This window comes from Budorcas taxicolor, chromosome 17, assembly GCF_023091745.1.
Source record: "Budorcas taxicolor isolate Tak-1 chromosome 17, Takin1.1, whole genome shotgun sequence".
NCBI lineage: Eukaryota > Metazoa > Chordata > Mammalia > Artiodactyla > Bovidae > Budorcas > Budorcas taxicolor.
The window spans coordinates 71682708-71702972 of NC_068926.1; the positions used below are offsets into that span (position 1 = coordinate 71682708).

Genomic DNA, 20265 nt, shown 5'->3' on the forward strand with positions numbered 1-20265 from the left:
GGAAAGAGGGCTGGCGTGTGGAGGAAGACGAGATGCCGCTGTGGACACCGCGTGTCCACAGAGTACATTCTAACATCTTAGTGGGTATCTGAATCTTCTTAGGAAAAAAAAAAATTAGAAACTGTATAAAACTTAAAAATATTCAAGTATCAAAAGGCTATCCGAATCAAAGTTTAAAACAAGCTGTCGGCAAGCTGCCGCTGCCACCAAGAGAAGAAAGAAAACCTTTACAAGAGTCTGTGGGGCGCGTGCGGCGAGGGGGCGCAGCCACTCTGGGTGTCAGGGGTTTGGGGGGGCGGGGTGTGATCAGGGGACTGGGGGGGCAGGGGGCAGACGCGCCAGGGGTCGGAGGAGGCCGGCGACCTTCTGGACGGTGGGCGGGTCCGCCCTCCCCCGACGAGCAGCGGCCAAGTGCGCAGCCCCGGGGCTCCCCTCCCCTGGTGTCCGGGCCCTGCACGTGACACGGGTCGGTGGGGGGCTGCCCGCGAGATGGGCAGAGACAAAGCAACGGAGGACAGAGCAGGAACGGAGACCCGCGTCTGCCGCAGAGCCTTCTGCAGAGAAAGAGAAGCCGGGAGGTGAACGGGGTCAGGCGCTGCACGGTGCAGACTCGGCTCCTCCAACCCGGCTACAAAACAGGAGTCGGGCGTTCTGATCTGGGAAACCGACATGCCCCCCCCCCCGCACGGGAGGGGCCCTGGCCCGCGGGCGTGAAGCGGCGGCGGTGTTTACTCAGGACGACGACCCGCGAGTCCGCGAGTCCGCGCCTGCCTGCGCCCTTCGCCCCCGAGACGCGCGGGGGGCCGTTTCGCGGAAACCACGCCCCGCGCCCGGCCCCGCCCAGGCCCACGACGGGCGGCGCGCGGGCCCCGGCCGCTTCCGCCAGGGGTCGCTGTCTCTCGCAGCAGCGCGCGCCGCGGTGCGGGCCCGGTGGCTCCTCCAGGAGGCTCAGCTCCCGCTCTGCGGCTGGAGGGCCCGTGTCCCCGCTCTCTCGGGGCGGGCCGGGGCCTCTAGACTTCGGTGGAGAAGAGGACGCTCCGCCTCCTGCTGTCCGGGGAGGGGATGGCCTCCAGCTGCAGGAAGTACAGCAGCACCTGGACCTGCGGGGCCGAGCGGGAGGGGAGGGGCCGGCGGCTCAGAGCGGGAGGCGCCCCCGGAGGACCCAGGGCCGCTCAGGGCACGAGGACCGCCAAGCGGGGCGGGTCCTGGGAGCCCCAGCTAAGAGCAGAGGGGGTAGCCGTGGCCCACCCTCCCCACCCCTGTCTGCCTCGTGGCCCTGCCCCCTGACCTCGGCCACCTCCCCTGCGCCGCTTGGTGGGAGCCACTGGCAGGACACGGGGGGGTGCGGGGGCGGGCAAGCAGAGGCCACAGGTCCAGGCCAGGTAGGCGAGGCCACCGTACCTGGGACATGACCTCCAGGGACCAGCTGTCAGTCATGGAGATGGCCTGGCTGGGGTTGGCGGGCGGCTTGCTCTCCTTCTCCGAGGGCCGGAGCAGCGTGGGGCCGAACACCGTGGCGAGGTTGTGCAGGGACATCTTATTCACTGTCTCCTTTTCCGCCACCCTGTGGGGGGTTGCGGGGGGGAAACTGCTGTTACGCCACCTCGGGGATGGGGGCATGGAGGTGGGCGGGGACCCAGGCCACCCCAGCCGGGAGGGTGGAAGGGCTCCTCCCCAGCTGACCCACCCCCACCGGGACACAGAGGGCTGGAGGCCCACACGGGGAGGGCGGGGTGGGGAGGGGACACCCGAGCCTGCGGCTGGCCACGGCGCAGGGGGACGCAGGTGACGGTGGCACCGGTTCCTGGAGGGGCACCCCCAGATGGGTGGGAGCACTACAGAGGGAAGGCCCCGGGTGCCAGGGAGTCTGGTGGGCGCAGGGGGCCCACCGGAGCCCTGAGCACCCCAGAGGAGGGGGGCTACCTTTTCAGGTGGTCCAGGAGGAAGAGGAAGGTGAGCAGGTTGGCCTCCGGGAGCGACCGCAGCAGGCTGAGCATGCAGCTCTCCTTCGCCACGGGGTCTGAGAGGGCTGCGGGGGCGGGGGCCATTTCACAGTCACAACCTGGGGCTGGAAGGCGCCCCCAGGGCCCGGCCAGTCGCCGTCCTGCCTCCCACGCTGGCCCCCGGTGAGGGCCCCGGGTGGGAGCCTGGCCACCCTGGACACCTTTTCTGAGCCTCAGAGTGGTGGAGGGCACCACAGGGGCCAGCGTCAGGGGTGCTGGGCACAGCTGCCCTCCTGGCCCCTAGGCTCTTCCCACGTCCTGCTCAGGGGACGCGGGGGCCACAGACCCCCCATCACATGAGCCTTTGCACCTGGGTGGGGGTGGGTGAGGGCAGGTCCTCTGCTGAGCAGCCCTGGGTGGGAGGGCAGGTGCAGAGGCTGCAGCCACCCAGAATGCCAGTGCCCCCCACCCTCCAGGTGGGCCCGGGGTCAGGGGGTACTCGAAAGCCCTGACAAGCCAGGGTCTGAAGCCAGTGAGGACAGTGGCCTCCGGACCCCACACTGGCGAGTCCACAGCGGCAGCCCCCCTCTCCGCAACCTCAAGGGACAAACGCAGAGGTCAGCCCGTGGAGGCCTCCCAGGCTGGGTTCCCGGTCCCCCACCACTCGCAGAGTTTGTGCTGAAACTCGGGTTTCCCTCCCACCAAAGGCAGACAGGAAGGGGGACGGGGGACGCCCCGTGCTCACCAATGCCCTCGGCAAAGTTGGGGTAGAACTCGTCGGTGAAGAGGGGCTCGGGCAGCTCGCGGAAGTAGAGCTTCAGCGTCCCGGCAATGGCGTTCACGTCCATCTCGCTCATCATCACCGACACGTCCTTGTTGTCTGGGGAAGAGCGTGGAGGTGGAGGGGAGCCCGCTGTGGACCCGGAGTCGGCTGCACCCTCTGAGCCCCAGCCGGCCCGTGCGGGTCACCTGGCAGCTGTAACTACAGTGGCGGTGACCCCCACCCGGCGCCACACCATCCAGGGCTGCAGGCCCCCTGCCGCGGGAGAAATCCACCGAGGACACCCCTGGGGTCTCCCGCCGTATCTGGCAATTGGGGCGGTTCCACCAGCTTCTTGGCACCAGACTCGCTGACCCCGGGGCTTTGGTCACACCCACACACGGGGCGGGGGCGTGGGGCAGCTGAGCCCCCGGGGGGAGAGCAGGGGGCCGCCCCACGGAAGCCCCTGGTCTTACTTGGCCAGAGCCACGCGGGTGGTCAGGACGGGTTAGGAACCGGCTTCTGCCAAACCGCCCTCCCCAGCGGCGCACGCACCGCGCCCACCCGCTGAAACACTCACTGACGTCAAAGGCTGCCTTCAGGGCCTGGATGTCCGTGGCCACTCCGGACACGCGGTAGATGCCCACCTCCTCCATGCCCCGGCGCTCGATCTCCTCGACGCACTGGCGCACGATGTACGGCACCTTGGACCGCTCCCTCCTGCGGGTGGGTGGGGGGAAGGGGGCGGTGCCTCAGCGTCCCGCAGCCCAGCCCCCTCGCCCGGTGGCACCAGAGCCTGCCGTGTGTCCCCCCTGGGTTCTGCGTCACAGCCTCCATCTCATCAGGGTCTTTCCAACAGTTCTGGGGGGCTGGACACCCTCCGAGCACACCCGCCCTGGGGGCGCGATCGGGAGGCCTTTCTGATTGAGCTCGGCTACTGGAGGTCAGTCCGGAGCCCCCGGGGCCCTGGGTTAACGGCGGACTGACTGCAAGGGTCCTGGGAAGCGGTCTGGTCTCTGAGTCAGGCGGGGGTGGGGGGACTCCTCCAGGCCTCAGGCAGAGGGGAGCCCCGCGCCCAGCAGGCAGCCAGGCCAGAGGACAGAGTCCACGGGACCGCCTTGGCCCTGTGCTCAGCTTGGAATCCGGCGACGCTACCCTTCTCTCTTCCGCATCCTAACAGGACAATTCTAGCCCCTGCAGGCAGGACACCAGAGTAAGAACTCTAAGACTCTTCACAGTAAGAACTCTGAAGGCTGGAGGGCTGGTTCAGTCTAGTTTAGCGACTGGATCCACGACCCAGCAGAGTACGTCCCCAACCCTCTCACGAGTGTGCTCGTTGGGGGTCCCTGCTCCTGCCCAGAACCTCCCGGAGGAGCTGGGGGGACGGCTGGGTGTAGCCAGGTGTCCGGCTTGACCACCAGTGAGGTCAGGGGCAGGCCAGGCTCCAAACCGGGGAAGGTGATTCTGGAGGAAGCGGCTGTGTCCCCAAGGCCCGCCCTGAACCTGCACCCAAGTGTCTCCTGATGGCTGACCCGTGATGCGCGGGGGGCAGGACAGGAGCTCGGATCCCGACAAATTCCAAGGCAGGGAAGGGAACCCTGGCGAGCCTGGCTCCGGGGGCGGCACGGGCAGGGGGCCGGACAGCCCCAAGCTGCTGGGGACTGGTCCGTGGTCAGCACGCGAGGCAGCCACGCACAGAGTGCTCCACGGGCCCGCGAGGGGTCCCCGCACAGCGACCGCGCACAGAGAGAGAGGCCCACACCGTCTCCGTCCTGCAGAGACACCCGGGGTGGGAGCGCCCTCTGCCCTCGGAGACGAGACGCAGGAGTCCCGGCCACTCACTTGGTGACCACGGCGATCTTGACTCCGAAGACGCCCGTCTGTTTTCGGGAAGGCATCCTCTTCAAGCTGAACTCCCTGCTGGTGAACTTGATTGACAGCTTCACTTCAATCTGCAGGGGAGGCAGGGGGCACAACCCTCTCAGCCTCCTGGTCCTCAGAGCCTGCTCCCAGAGCCCCACGATGGCAGGCTAGGGTCCAGGTCGGGAACAGCCAGGGCAGTCTGAGGACCTGCTTCTGCACAACCTCCCCCCACGACCCTGTGGCTTCTGCTTCTCATTTAATCCTGATTAGAAAGAACCATGAGACTCCATATTGCATGGCAGCCTGGGTGGGAGGGGAGTTTGGCGGAGAATGGATCCATGTATCCATGTATGTATCCACTGACTCAATGGAGTCTGAGCAAGCTCTGGGAGCTGCGGATGGACAGGGAGGCCTGGCGTGCTGCAGGCCATGGGGTTGCAAAGAGTCGGACACGACGGAGCGACTGGACTGAAGTGGACATACGTGTGTGTGGGGCGGAGTCCCTCCTGTGTCCACCTGAGACTATCACAACGCTGTCACCTGGCTACATCCCAAAACAAAACAAACAGCTGAAAAAAAGACACTAGAGAAAACGCATAGAAAATAACGTAACGACACACCACCGATCGCCTACCAATTGGTGGCACTATGTCCTACATGCTAACTCGCTTCAGTCGTGTCCCACTCTGTGCGACCCCGGGGACTGTGGCCCGCCAGGCTCCTCTGTGCATGGGGTTCTCCAGGCAAGGGTGCAGGAGGCGGTTGCCACGCCCTCCTCCAGGATGCCCTACATGCCCAGGGCTTTTCTGGCGAGTGCCAGTGCTTTTCCTTAAGGTCTCAATTCTTATGGGGCACTAAAGTCTAATCAGGGGCCTCAGTCTGTATGGGTAGACCCCAGGGTCCAGGCCCCCTCCGTCCCCGTGATGCCCCTGAACCCCACCTGAGGAGGGACGCCCAGTGCCTGGCGGGTGACCCGCACTCCAGCCACAAGACTCCGGCCTGCGTGGACTCGGGCAAGCACGCTGTGGCTTCTCTGTCTCCTCCAGCCCCGAGGGTCTCAGAAGGGACTGGAACCACCCCAACCCTCTGCAGGAAGCAGAAGCCAGCACAGTGCCGGGGGGCACGTACCCCGTTCATGGCGATGACGGTCCGCTGCCAGTCTCTGTCCTGCAGGGTCTGAGGGTCCAGCTGAAAGCAAGGGGTCGTGGTTACCGGAAGCCCTGGGCATCTGAGCAGAGGCCTAGCCGGGCAGCAAGCCCAAGCCCGCCACTTCTCCACGTCCAAGCAGAATCAGCGGCAGGCCTCGGCCACCACCTCCCTCCAGAGGCCAAGCGGGGTCCCGATGGAGGACCCGCTAGAAAAGTCCTGGAGCCTCAGAGCTGTTCCGCCCCCAGACCCTCGCTGCCTGCAGCCCAGGCTCGGCTGGGGGACGAGTCAACGACCACTCTGGCCCTGCACCCTGCTCCCCCGGGAACCCTTGCTTCCCAGGGGTGCTCACGCCCGCCCTGGCAGCCTGGGGGGCTGGGAGCTGTCCTCCTCCCCAACCCCTAGCATCACAGAGGGCTTCACGCAGCTAGGAGAAGCCTGCCCAGTCATGTAGGCGGCACTTAGGGAAGCCTGATTTCAACAGCATCTTCTTCTGGGGGCTGGGGGGTGGGGTGATGTTTTATCTAAGAGCTGGGGACCCTGTCTTCCCCTTAGTGTGGCCCTCTGGCGTGGGGGCCTGTGCAGGCAGGGTCTTCAGTCCAGGCCTGGGAGGTTCTTGGGGCCACACTCTGGGGCCGTGGGGACCCTGGCCTGAGGGGCGGGTGTGCGAGCAGAGAGCCGGCACAGACCACTGGCCCGTGGGGCTTGCTGGCCCCCAGCCGCGGTCCCACCTCCTCGGGGGCACCGGCGGGCGGGGGCAGGGGGCACCCAGGGCCCTCGCGGCTCTAGAACCAGAGGAGCTCCTGGGTCCCGACCAGGCCAGGTGTGTGGGGGGGAGGCGCCCGTGTCCTGGCCTCCCAGGAAGCAAGCCTGCTCCCAAGGAAAGGGACAGGGTCCCTCCACTGATGGCAGTTCTAGTATTTTAATTAAAAACAAAGAGCTTCTCTAGCCATGCTGCTGTGTAGCGTTTGGATCTTAGTTCCTTGCTTAGGATCGAAGCCTTGCCCTCTGCAGTGAAGCGCGGCGTCGGAACCACTGGACCCGCCGGGGCATCCCTACGGGCAGCTTTAAAAGGGGAGACAGAGCAACAGAAAGATGCCCTTTCCGGTTCCCTCCAGAGGCTGGGGATCCCTGGGCCCTTCTCCCCATCCCTCCCCTCCTCTTCCAGAACTGAGACCAGCACAGCCAGCAAGGGGACAGGGCTGGGGAGGGGGCCCGGTGGCGCCCACCCCAGGGATCCCCGGCCCCCCGCAGGCCCACCTTGCCCTTGTGCACGAGGCTTCGGATGTGGGTCCACAGGGAGGTGCTGCAAGCCCGGTTGCGGCCCGCCAGGCCAGGGTGGAGGTGCCGCAGGAGCGTCTCCAGCGCGGCCGCACCCGGTGTCTCCAGCATGCTTGGCCCCGCTGCCCAAGGGGCTGGCAGGGAGGCAGCGGCGCGGTGGATGCGATAGCGGCCAGGCAGCAGCATCGGGCCAGAGTGTGCCGGGCTCCGGCCCCGCTGCCTTTTGACCCGGCTTCTCAGGAAGCCCCGCCCCTGCAGGCTCGCCTAGTCCCACCGCTCGCTTTGTTTGCGTGGGAAAAACACCCCCACGGGCAGCCTGTTGGTTACGGGAACCCTGATGCGTCACGCTTTCCCTCCAGAGCCCAGAAAAGCCACGCTTCCTTCTCAAGGGGCTGGTTTCCTGCTGGGCAGTTTAGAGATGCTGAGTAACCCGTGTCTGCGCGGCCAGCCCACCACACGGCTGGACCTGCCCCCCCACTTCTAGGTTCTGCGAGAGCCACAGCCGCAACCACATCCATCCCTGCCGGAGGCGGACTCGGGTGGGAGAAGGCCCCACAATCCCTGGAACCGGCCGCTCGGCCCGGGGACCAGGGGCTCAGTGCCGCCGTCCACCCCTCCACCTGCCTGCCCTCCGGCCCCGGGGGTGCAGGGGAGACGGTCCACAGGCTGGCCCGGCTCCAACAAACAGCGGGCGGAAGCCACGTGAGGATGGCCCCCCGTGGGCCGGGCTCTGTCCACAAACAGTGCTCATGGCGGGCTCCCGCCCGTGCTATTTACAAGACAGGGAAGTGAACAAGCGGGAACCCGGGCTGGGAACGGAGCACACTGGGGAGGACCAGGAAAGAGCCAGCGCCTCCGGGAAAGCCCCGGGCGCATGGGGTCTGGGGAGGAGCGCGCGGGGCCGGGCGGGCGGGGCTCCTCCTCCCCGGACAGGGGTCTGCATCTCCACTTGCCTCCCCCAGGGCTGGGCACGGGGCCTCCCCAGGGCACAAGGGTGGGTGGCAGGCCTAGCGGACGGCTGCCCTGAGCTCTGCCTGGAAGGCCGAGGTGGCCTGGTGGTCAGGGATGGGCGGCCTGACGGACACACTCAGAGCTTCTCTCGTCCACCCGCCCCGGGAGGCAGCAGGGCCAAAACAGGGCAGGTGGCCCCCTCCTCACCCGCCTCCTTGGGGCCTGCGGTTTCCTCCGGGACGTGGTCAGCGCCCAGGACGGGCCAGCAGGGCCTCCCCGGCCCTCCGGACCAAGCCCCGCGCTGTAACCTGCTCCCAGGAGTGGTCAGGGAGGGGACGCGGCCCTCCAGCATCTGTCTCTCTAGCGCATTCCTGGAGCTCAGACCGCTGCGTCGTTAACTCCTTCCTGCCTTCCCCCGGCCCCAACCAGGCTCCAGCATCACCCCAAGACCCAGAGGACAGTTCCGATCAAAAAAAGACAAGACAGGGGACACCCCCAGGCGGTACCGTGGTTGAGAATCCGCCAGGCAAGGCAGGGGACGCGGGTTTGAGCCCTCAAGCCACACCTAGGGAGTCCACGCACGGTGACGAAAGAGCCTGCGTGACGTGGCGGGGACCCCGAGTGCCACAATGAAGACCCGATGCACCCCAATAAACAAGCAAACAGTAACACGGGCTTGTCGAGGAAGCTGAGAAAGAGGAGCCCTTGGGCACCTCCACGGGGACGTGAACCACTGCAGGCGCTCGGGAAGAGCAGGCCAACAGCTCACGGCGCCAACCCTGGCTGCCCGACCCAGCGATGGTCCCCGGCTCTCCACACAGGAAGGAGGAAACCCTCGGGAAGAGCAGGCCAACAGCTCACAGCGCCAACCCTGGCTGCCCGACCCAGCGATGCCCCCCGGCTCTCCACACAGGAAGGAGGAAACCATCTGTTATCGTGCTGATATCACATTCACACGCGCTCACCGTCACGGCCGCGAGCTGGAAGCAACCCAGGCGGCCCCCCAACTAGAGAACAGACAGGGAAGCAAAACGTGCTTTGTGGACACACGGGTGAGGCAGGCCCAGCCAAAAAAGGGAATGTGGTGAGCGCACCGTGACACGGGTGACCCTCAGAAATGTTTTGCTAAGTGGGGGAAGCCAGTCACAGAAACCGCGTCACAGAGCGCGAGTCTGTTTACACAAAACACGCAGTGTGAGCAACTGCTGAGTCAATACGTCCTGTCCGACTCTTTGCGACCCCATGGACTGTAGCCCGCCAGGCTCCTCTGTCCGTGGGATTCTCCAGACAAGAATGCTACAGTGGGTTGCCATGCCCTCCTCCAGGGGATCTTCCCCACCCAGGGATCGAACCTGCATCTCCTGCCTTGCAGATGGGTTCTTTAGACTGAGCATATCCCATACACAAAAAGCAGATCAGCCTGGGCCTGGGGGTGGGAACAGGGAAACCACTTTGAGAGGATGGAAATATTCTCAAATGTGATCGTTGTTAATAGTCGTCAAACACTGTAAATTACTAAGATCACTGACTTATCTCCCTGATGGCTCAGACAGTAAAGAATCTGTCGGCAACACACAAGACCTAGGTTTGATCCCTGGTTCGGGAAGCCTGGCGGGCTACAGTCCAAGGGGTCCCGAAGAGCCGGACGACTGAGTGACTAACACTTTCACTTTTCACTGGCTTCTTCTCTACTTGAAAGGGATGCTGTGGGTGTCAGTCAATGAAAAAAGAGATGCAGGGGCCCAAGCAGGACCCCCGCTAGAGCGAGGAGGGCCTGGGCTGCCGCGCACCGCCCCGCACGGCGGCAGGGACCCTGGGACGAGTCCCGGGAAGCTGAGTCCCGAGGGGCTCTGTGGCTGCACACCACTTCTGCAGCCTCCAACCGGCCTCAAACGGTTAACAACCACCTGCACCCCTTTCACGCTCATGGGGCCAGAGACCCCGTGGACCTGCCCACTCCAAGGGGCTGTCACCGTTGATGCCCTGAGACAGGTTCGCACCTCGTCCATCCCTGACCACCCCCCAGCACCTCCCCCCACTTCCCAGCACCCAAGCGGCCCTGGCACGTGAATGCCCACGGGGAACAGGACGTAGCCAGCCCTGAGACGGCCCTGATGGCGGGTGGGCCTGCGGACTGATGCCCCTGCCCATCTGCCTCCAGGGATCCCACCCGCACTCTGGCTGGCTGGGGTTAGGGGCAGAAGGCAAGTGCCCCGAGAGCTGAACAACGACGACGTCAAGGCACCCTCTGAGCAGAAGAGACGGACACTGCACACAGCGGCGAGAAGGAAAATGGAAGGAAGCGACTCGCGACGCCTCGAGGCTCTACCTTCCCTGGGCTCTGCCGACCCTGCGACACCCCCGGCTCCCAGGCCAGTGGTTCCTGAACCCAGGACTCCCCAGCACCGTCCGGAGGGTCGGGTGGATCCAGAACCCTGACCTGGGGGGTGAGGACCCGGCTCCCCGGACGACTGGGACGCCTCCGGCCCTGACACCATGCTCGGCCTCTGCCCCTGGCCCCTTGGGGCCTGCTGGCCCGGGCTGGCTCCAGGCTTGGACACTGCTGGCTGCTGTGCCCACCCTCTGCTCATGGGAAGGGCTCTGCACTCAGCTTCTGAGTGGGGGTGTGTGTGAGGGAGGGGGAGAGGGCTGGGGGGGGTGTAGCCACCCCTCCCCCACATCAGGACAGGCAGGGCCACACACCCCTCGCACGTGGCCCAGCTAGGAGACCACCTAGAATTGCTGGGAAAGACCCCATTTAGGCAGGCTGGGCCCGGGAGTCACCGACAGCCTCCCCGAGGTGCCCCCACAGAGATACGTGTCCACGGGGGACGAGGGCAGCTGGCTGGGGTCCCGGGCTGTCAGCACAACCGGCCTCCCCTGACTGCCTTCCTTCCTCCTGCTGAGGATCCAGACTGGTAAACAAGCCCGGCTGCCCCCAGCCTGAGTCACAGACCCCCTCCCGGCCCTCCAGGACGTCCCCAGGACTGATGACGGCTCTGAGTCACGCCAGGGCCCAGGAGGGCAGCGGGGCTGGGGACCCGAGTCTGCAGACAAGCCCTCATTTTCCCGTGCCCCGCCATTTGCATCTTTCACAAGTTGAAGGTTTAGAGCAAGCCTGTGTTGACAGGTGCTGGTTGGCACTTCTTAGTAATGAAGTTTTGTTTTTTTCATTAAGGCACGTACGCTGCTTTTTTTCAGGCGTGACGCTATTGCACACTCTGACCTCAGTACAGTGTCAACATACCCTTTACACACACTGGGAAACCAGAAACGTCACGTGACCTGCTTCACTGCAGCACCTCTTAGGCATGCCTGCAGGTCTTGTCTCCAAGAGATGGGTTTTAGCAAGAACCCTGCTAAAACAAAGAGTCGGACACGACTGAGCGACTGAACTGAACTGCCAAGTCAGTTAAGCAAAAATCCCCTGCCCTAGGGACGCCCCTGGTGGTCCGCCCTGCAGTGCTGGGGGTCATGGGTTCAATCCCCGGTTAGAGAACTAGGGTCCCCAAGGGCCACAACACAAAGTCCAAGCCCTGAATGACAGCTCTTCTGTGCCGCAACTGCAACTAAGGCCCGACACAGCCAAAAAAATAGAGGGTAAATATTTAAGAAAAAAATTTTTTAAACTCCCACCCTCAATATTTAACCATCCTCAACATGTGACCACGCTGTTCGTCCCCGCCTTCCCTGGTGACGTCCGAATGAGCTGGGCCTGTCTTCAGCAAAAGTCCCACTAGAGCAGCGCAGCCAGAAACCCCCTCAGTCCCGCTGTTATCTGATTACTACCGCTCACTCCCTGGTGGTTCAGACGGTGAGGAATCTGCCCGCCACACAGGAGACCCCAGTTCAATCTCTCTTTCCAGAGAGAGAGCCTCACTCCATAAAGGAGGAACACGAGCGTTCCCTTTCCTGTCTGAGACCCCCAGTTACCCAGCAGCAGTGCTCAGAGGCCCCGGTTCAGACCCCGCCACCCCCGGGGCCCCAGTCCTGCAGGAGGACGCAGATGACATCAAGTCCGAGGTTGGAGGAACCGAAGTCGAGAAAAGGAATCGGGCACCCAGCCTGCCAGCTCACCACGGGCTGGGCAAGGTGTGGGCAGAGCCTGGGTGTGAGGCACGGACGCTGGGGCAGGTGCAACAGGGAATGGGGGGGTGGGTACAAAGGAGGCCAGCCGTCCTCGAGCGCAGAGGCGATGACCAAGGCCCTGAGTGATGACCAGCGCCAGGCAGCTGCCTGAACAACACTGCGCTCAGAGGTGTCCGGCTCGGGACGCCCACGGAACAGCCCCGTCTGGGCAACGCCCTGCCGTACATCAAGGACAGACCGAGGCAGCCTCCTGCCAGGGCGGGAGACATCGGTTCAATCCCTGGTCCGAGAAGACCCCACTTGCTGCGGAGAAACATGTTCCATGTTAGCTGCTCACAACTCCTGAGCGTGTGCTCTAGTGCTGGGGGGGCCGCAACCACTGAAGCCCCCACCAGAGTCCGCGCCGCTCCGAGATGAGGAGCTGCAGCGGTGGGAAGGTCGCACCCTGCAACCAGCGTAGCCCCCGCTCACTGCAACTACAGAGGGGCCCGCGCTGCGACAAAGACCCAGTGAAGCAAACGATACGTACGTATAATAATAACAAATTAAATAAAATTTTCTTTTTTAAGTAACCACTTAAAAAAAAAAAACTGGGACGGTGAGCAGTGAGGTTGGAATCCCTGGGATTCCATGCAGTCACAGCCTCCTGCCCGAGGAGCACCCAGCCCCAGGCACCGTCAGCTTTCTGTCCTTGGGCAGCCAGGACTGCCTGCGCCACACCCCCCCCGGCACCCTTGCCCCATGGTGCCAGCTGGCAGGTGGCAGAGGGCGGCAGAGACGGGTGATCAGAGGGCACCCTGGCTCTCAGACCCAGTCCCAAAGGACAGGGGTCCCTGGAGGCCCCAAGCCGGCCAGTTCCCTAAGCAGCTTCTCAGGCATCATGCCCCTCCAGGGAAGCCAGCCAGCCAGCCGTGGCGAGGACTCCCCAGGGTCGCAGCGGAGAGGAGGAACTCTGCGGGGTGTGAGTCACCATCTCTGCCTGGAGGGTTTTCACTTCCTGCACCGGGCGGGGGGTGAAGGGAGGCAGGGGTTCCTGGGGAGCCCTGTCTTCCCATGGCTACCTGGCACGTCCAGCCACTCCCCCCAGGAGGCCTCGTGGTGGGGGCGGGGGTTCCTGGGGCACTCGGGGAGCAGTCAGGGCCCACCTCCAGGGCAGGGCAGGCAGGAGCCCCCTTAGCTGGGTCTGGTCAGCTGCCCCGTAAGGAAAGAGGGTGCTGGCGCTTCCTCCTGGGGTGCAGAGCCGTGCAGGTGAGGCTGTGAGAAGGACAAGGCGGGTGCTTCTGCAAGAGCTGGGGGGCCCGTCCTGTCCTCGGAAGGCTGAGGGCCCGGAGGGCTTGGACCTGGGGACCCCTCCCGGGTCCTCTGTGAGACTTCCTCCTGACCCACCAGGGGCTCCTCTGCCAGCTCCGGGGGCGGGGGGACCGGCGCCCGCCCCACGGAGGGAGGCAGCTGCAGGCCTGGAAGTGGGGTTTACACGCTAGAGAGGGGGCGCCAGGTGGGGAGACTCAAGAGTCTCTGGTTTTTCCAATTAGAGGCGGCTCCTGACTGCCAAAGGCAACCCTGCAGGGCGCCACATTGGGCTCTCCAGAGGCCAGGGTAGCACAAGGCCTCCTGGAAAAACAGGTAGAGCTGGAATTCCCTCGGGGACAAGACGCTAAGCAGCAGACAGGCTGGGGCGGGAAAGGACCCAGGACGGCGCCAGCCCAGGCCTCCCACGGCCGACGATTCAGAGCCGGGCCTGCCTCACTGTGTCCCCCGACCCCCGCCTCGGTGTCCTCGGGCGTCAAGCGGGGAAGCGCACGGGGCACCTGGAGGCGGGGGGATCCCCCGGAGCCCACGGGCAGCAGAGGGGCCGCCTCACCTGCGCCTGGCCCTTGCCCACGATCCGGTCTGCGTTCTCCCCGCCGTCCTCCTTGGTGAGCTTAGTCTTGTGGTAACACTTCTCATAGCACAGGACCCTCAGGGTCTGTGAGCCCTCCAGCTCGATCTCAAACTCCTGCGCCCCGGAGAGAGGAGGAAAGCCCCGGGTTACCGGCAGGGCCCTGCAGAGGGGCGGCCAGCGCTGCCGGCACAGACAGCTCCCGAGCCCCCACGGCGAGACCCTCCCCACTGTCACCCCGCGATGCAGACCCTCGGCAGCCGCTGCCCCGTGAGGATCACACCGCTGGCTAGTGTGGGAGCTTCCGGAAGCTCCGGGACATCTCGCACAGGGCGGTCCCTGAACCACCTGCAGCAGAGGCCCCGGGGCAGGGGGCTGGTTACTAACGAGAACCACTGTGGGCTCTGGGGGGAGCGTCTCTGGGGGCCCGCTGATCACGACCAGCGCCCTCGAGGTGGGCCGACACTGGGGGGCCAGGGTTGGGGGCGTGGGCGTGCTCTGTCCTGCTGCTGCAAACCCTCAAGCTGCTCCGAGGACAGTCTATTTGAAGGGAAAACATAAACATCGACCCAGGGAGGCAACCCAGGTGAGGCGAGAGAGGGACCCGGGAGGAGAGGCTCTCCTCCAGGCTCTCAGCGTGTCTGCCGCGGGGTGCGCGGGGCCTGCTTCCTCCTCCGTCACCCCCAAGACACCTCAGGAACTCTGGCGTTTCCCAGCAGGGTTTCGCCAGCATGGGTTCTTGGTGGGGAAACGGGGATCAGGGGTAAGGGGGTCAGGAGAGCAGGTATTTCTGAGCCTGACTGGGGGGGGGCGAGGAACGGTGTGCGTGCTGGGAACCTGCGAGAACCTAGACGGTCCACACGTGCAGCCAGGGTGGTGGGCTGCCCTGAAGCCCCTCAGCCCAAGCTCGGTCCCTGCAGCCCCCTCGGCACGCGCTGCCTCTGCGGGGTCACACCCTCCTGGATGGGCCCGCCTGGCTCCGATACCCCCGCCCCGCCCCAGACAGCCCGGGCACCCGGAGTTCTAACGACCAGGCAGGTCCACCGGCTCCCCAGGACCCCGGTCCAAGGGCGGCGTGTGGCACGTCTAACGATCACCAAAGTGATGCTGAGAACAGAGACCAGGGTCCTCTCCAGCCCAGCGAGGCAACCCCCGCCCCAGGAGCAGAGCCCCGGCTTCCGGGCCTCTAGAGTGTTACGGCGCCCAAGGCTCATTCCAATTTCGGAGCAAAAACACCATGGAAACCTCCCAGATAAACACTCAGCAATAACAAGGGCCTTAATGGTAAGAAGCACTTCAAAGCCCTTTTTCCAGACGCTCTGCCAGCAAAACAAGTGTCTCCGTCACTGGCGGTAGGGGGCGGGGAGGGGTGTGTGTGTGTAGGCGAATTCTCAGGAACACGGAGATAAAATCTCCTGGCCCACTTGCTCCCCCGGGAGATTCTGGGAATGGCTGCTGGCACGGAGGCCGGCAGGGAAGCCCTTGGTGGTCACACCCTGTGGACCAAGCGACTCTTGCTTGCCCGGAAGCGGGGCCTCACCTCGTTCCAGTTGGGCTCGGCCGTGTCCCTGTAGACGCGCGTCTTGGCTTTATTTACAAAGTAGCCGAAGGAATCCACCTCCAGGGTGCAGTACAGACCTACGGGGGCCACACGGAGAGCGGGACTGACCACATGGCCCTTTGTCACCCACATTTCTCATAAAAGCAGGTGTCATTTTCTAAATCATAAAGAAAAAAAAAGTGTCTTGGGGTATTTTTTTTGGTAGCGCTGTGATGCCTGCGGGATCTTGGGACCCCAACCCAGGATGGAGCCGGTGCCCCCCTCCATCCCCTGCAGTGGAAGAGCCAAATCCTGATCTCTGGACCACCCGGAAAAGTTCTCGGTTTTCTTCCTAAAACAAGACACCAAAGCAGAGCCATCAGGACAGCCTCACGTCTCACGAGGGCAGCTAGAGGCTGGCACCTGTCACGACAATCGCTCCCCTGCTCACGGGCAGGAGCTCCGCCCTGGGAGGGAAGTGGTGCAGGGCCGTGGAGAGGGGCTCGGTCCATTGGCGTTATTAACGAAGTTCTCCAGGCAAGAGTACTGGAGTGGGTAGCCTTTCCCTTCTCCAGCGGATCTTTCCCGACCCAGGGATCGAACCTGGGTCTCCTGCATTGCAGGCAGATTCTTCACTGTCTGAGCCCCCAGGGAAGCCCTGTTAATAAAGCTACTATAGGGTAAAGCGAAAACGTGTATTTGAATAAGTATTCAGGCTTATTCAAGTTAGTTATGGTTTTGACTTATCCAACAGAAATTGGGTCGCTTCCTCTGAAAAGCGGCTCTGCTGAGGTATGAACGCCTGTGCCCTCACATTTACCCACTGTTTGAGCGTCCAGTTGGGTGCTTTCGGGTGAGTCTACAGAGTTCTGCAGGCATCACAACCGTGCAATTTTAGTGCATTTCCGTCACTCCTGAAAAGAGCTCTTTGGCCCATGTTTCCCATTCAACCACAAACCTATAATAGATCTGCTTTTTCTGTCTATCCAAATCTTTTGCTCATTTTTAAAAGACTGGGCTATCTCAGGCATGGCACTGTACGCCTTCTCGATATATCCTGGATACAAAGCTCTGATCGTATCCACCCGGCCTGGAAACAGCTTCTCTTCTGGGGCTCATCAGGCACGTCTGGTTCGGTTTTGTAGCGACGGTGGCATGGTCAGAAGGGTGCGTGCCCCGTGTCCTCCTCCAAGGGGCCCTAAGAGCTTGGGGGTCAGGCTGACAGGTGAGTGTGTGCTGAGCCTGCGCCGAAATGCGACCAACCCGCACCACTCCAGAGTGGCTAGGACAGATGGCTCCAAGGGGAAGGATTAAAAGGGTAACCCTTCGGCATGTCAGAGGTCAGAGCAGCAAAACCTCCCCGGCACCAGGGTCAAGGTGCCAGCCCTCAGCCTCCTGGAGACCTAGGCCGCATTTTGTTGATGTTCAAGTCGCTCAGTCCTGTCCGACTCTTTGCGACCCCATGGACTGCAGCACACTAGGCCTCCCTGTCCATTACTAACTCCCGGAGTCTAACTCAAACTCATGTCCACTGAGTCAGTGATGCCATCCAACCACCTCATTCTCTGTCGTCCCCTTCTCCTCCTGCCCTCAATCTTTCCCAGCATCAGGGCTTTCCCAATGAGTCAGTTCTTCCATCGTCTCTGTAGCAAAACCTGACCTCTACCATTGCATGACCTGCCTGCAGGGGGCAGCTCCCAGCTCCCAGAGTCTGAAGAGCCAGGTGCAGGCAAGGGCAAGGTCCACCCCGGAAAGCAACCCCATACCCAGCGGGTGTTAGCGAGTACCACGCCTCCGGGGGGGTCAGCCGCCTCCCTGGTCCCCGCACCCTCTGGCTCAGGGTCCGGCCACCTTACTCCCCACACCAGCCACCTACTTGAACTCTGCTTAAAGCCGGTGGCAGAGTGGACGATGACATTCAGGAACCCGTAGAGCCCAGGAGATTCGTCATCTGTGCAAGAGACCAGACAGGTGAGCACCCGTCCTCCTGGGAGGGGCAGGCAGGAGGCAGGGCTCTGCTTCAAGGACCCTCACGGGTGGGGGTGGGGGGCACCGCGTGGCTGTCACTGGCTTAGCTGGGGACCAGGCGACAACGTGAGCAGAAACACATCCGCTGTGGCCTCCACTCAGCCTTAGGATGGAGCGCTAAGTTCATAGCGTGGGCAAACCAGGGACGGAGACGAGACGTGACGGGCTCTCAGGACAGGAGAGGGGCGGGGAGCACGTCACGTGGATGAGGCGCAGTGTGCAAAGCACGCTCTTGTGTGCGAGCGCGTGTGCATGAGTGTAACAGTGAACGCAGGTGCGGCACGACCACACGTGGGGGTGGGTGGGGGGACGGAGAGCAGGGCCAGACCGGAGCACAGAGGGTCTGAGGAGCGGCTCGGGACTCGGGACCAACCCTCTGGTCCCCTGGGTCACCCCAACTTGTCCCGTCCACTCCAGGGAGAAACCGACAGGAGCACACACAAGCCCGGGCACGGAGGTCCCTGCCCCGGGACAGCGCCGACAGCAGTAAGGATCGGCGGCCTGGAGGGTGCGGGGTGGGGGCAGCCCACCTTCCTTGTTGATGGTCAGCGGGATGCTGTGGACGGTCTGCAGTTTGACACACGAGTTCGTCAGCATCTGCAGCTCCACGGACGTCAGCGAGAAGCTCTTGAAACCTGAGACAGGGGCACAGGGGCGCCAGCCGGTGAGTCCACCCGGCTCCTTGAAACCCCGGGACCCCCTGGAGTGTTTTTTCCAGCTACCCTCGCAGCAGGCCCTCAGCACACCCCGGAGAGGAGGCCCACAGCGTCCACGTGCTCCCAGGGAGGAGCCGCTAAGGGACAGGGGGTGTGGCCCGGGGAGTGTGGAGGGAATCTTTGCAAGGTGCTCACACAGGGTTGCCTGCCACCTTGGCTTGGCCATATGGCAGTTGTGAGGGGTGACCCGGGGCAGCTTCCTGTGGGGTCTCCCCCGACACCCAGCGCAGCTCTGTCCGCTGCGCCCCCGTCTCTCCCCCAGGTGGGGGAACAGGCCTCACTTCTGAGCAGAGGACAGCCACTGTAAGTAGTCTAGACCCCTGGTTACAACAGGACCCCCGTGATGGGAACATGGGCGGGGTCCCAGGAACCGGCTGTCAGCGCCACCAGGAGCACCCCATCCCCAGAGACGGTGCCCTGGGGGGGACAGGGCAGAGGCGTGTGGAGCCCCCCACCCTCCCGGGATGCGGGGTTCAGCCTGGCTGCCCCTGCAAGAGGCACACGCGGGAACCTCTCAGCAAGAATGGCTTGGGAGTCCCAAGTCACCGGGTCGGGGGGCAGCAGGGAGCAGAGGAGGGAAGCAGGCAGCCACAGCCCCAGGCCCCAGGCAGGCTCTGCCCTCCAGCCCTAAGGCAGCCAGGCAGCATGGGATAGCTGTGAGCTGAGCAGGAAGAGAGACCTGCTAACACACAGGGAAGCGCCCAGAGAGGGGCCCATCCTGGAGCGGGGTGCGGCCCTGTCCCGAAAGCGGTCAAGCACAGGGGAGCAGGGCCAGCAAGGTGTGGCCGCCCAGCCGGGCTCAGCCAAGGGCCCCGCGGCGCCAGTATCTGCTGGGCTGTGTGGCAGGGTGGCGGGCAGGCGAGGAAGGGGTGGGGGAGCGCCAGGGGCAGGCAAGGGTCAGGGCAGGAGACCCACCAGGCAGGGTAGGGGTGGGGGAGTTCAGGGAAGGCCAGGGGAGCAGGGGGGGTTCATGGGGGGAGATCAGACGGCAGGCTGGCGGTGGGCAGTTACGGAGGGCAGGGGATCCTTTCAGGACAGCCCCTCCTCAAGCATCTTCTGTGTCAGGGCTCCAAGGCACACGTCACTTGGATGAGTTCCACGGCCCAGCCCGCTGGGGAAAACGAGCTCAGAGACCGCAGGGCCGACGCCCGAGCCCACTTCTGGAGCCCCCGCCCGGCCCGAGGGCCACTCACACTTCTTCTGCTGCTCCCGGACGCTCTCTCTCCACTCGGCCCGCTCGTAGTCGGAGGAGACCAGGAAGGTGTAACTCTGGGGCCAGGGGGAGAGCACGGCCCAGTCATCGCCACCCTGCTGGCTGGGCGCCCAGCAGACCGGGCTCTGTCCCGGCCATCACGTGGAGCTGGCAGCGAACCCGTTCGGGGCGCCCACAGCCCCGCGCCGCACGCGTCAGAGCCAGGGGGTAGCGGGGTGCACTCGCAGCCCTGCTCCCGCAACCCCTGCCCACCTGGGTCAGGGTGACGCGTCGCAGCACGGGGCCACCGGGTCCCCAGGACGGACGTGCCGGGGGAGGGCTGATGCCCACCAGCCTGGGGGAGACCGGGCTGAGAGACCCCCGCAGAGACCCTGGGCAGGCGCGTGATGCCCAGAGAAGAGCCCTCAGGGTGGAAGGGAAGTGGTCCCTCAGGCCCACGGGCTCCCAGACTGCATCCTTGCACGGAGAGCCTGTGAGCCCCCAACCCTGTGGAGACGCCCCTGGAGTCCCTGCCACTTCCCAGCTGTGGGGGTCCGGCCAGAGCCCCTAAGGGGAGCCCTCGGGCCCGTGTGCCAAGCTGCACAAACCTCTAGAGCCGAAGAGGGACCACAGGCAGCCAGGGGGGTGGGCGTGGCCTGGGGTAGGGGCGTGGCCAGTGGGACCACGGCCGTGGTCTACAGGGTGTGAATGGCGAGTAGGGCTGCGGCCGGCGGGGAGTGGGGCGTGGCCTGTAAGTGGGGCGTGGTCTACAGGGTGTGACCGGCAAGTAGGGCTGTGGCCGGCGCGGGGCGTGGCCAGCAAGCTGTGGGACCACGCCCGTGACTGGCGGGCGGGGGGCGTGGCTTGTGGGCGTGAC

The 20265-nt window shown here is 64.3% G+C and overlaps 1 protein-coding gene across 1 annotated transcript in view; it reads right to left on the reverse strand.

Moving 5' to 3' along the window:
• Positions 1-957: 957 nt before the first annotated feature.
• BCR (BCR activator of RhoGEF and GTPase) overlaps positions 958-20265 on the reverse strand; it is an 84316-nt gene continuing 65008 nt past the window's right edge. The window contains exons 12-23 of the mRNA XM_052654505.1: positions 19390-19465; positions 18011-18115; positions 17329-17403; positions 15453-15550; positions 13895-14029; positions 5695-5754; positions 4546-4655; positions 3284-3423; positions 2689-2823; positions 1924-2029; positions 1402-1564; positions 958-1100 (exon numbers count right to left, since the gene is read on the reverse strand). Of these exons, the coding sequence (XP_052510465.1) occupies positions 1011-1100; positions 1402-1564; positions 1924-2029; positions 2689-2823; positions 3284-3423; positions 4546-4655; positions 5695-5754; positions 13895-14029; positions 15453-15550; positions 17329-17403; positions 18011-18115; positions 19390-19465 (1293 nt within the window). The 3' untranslated portion in view covers positions 958-1010. The remainder of the gene's footprint in view (positions 1101-1401; positions 1565-1923; positions 2030-2688; positions 2824-3283; positions 3424-4545; positions 4656-5694; positions 5755-13894; positions 14030-15452; positions 15551-17328; positions 17404-18010; positions 18116-19389; positions 19466-20265) is intronic.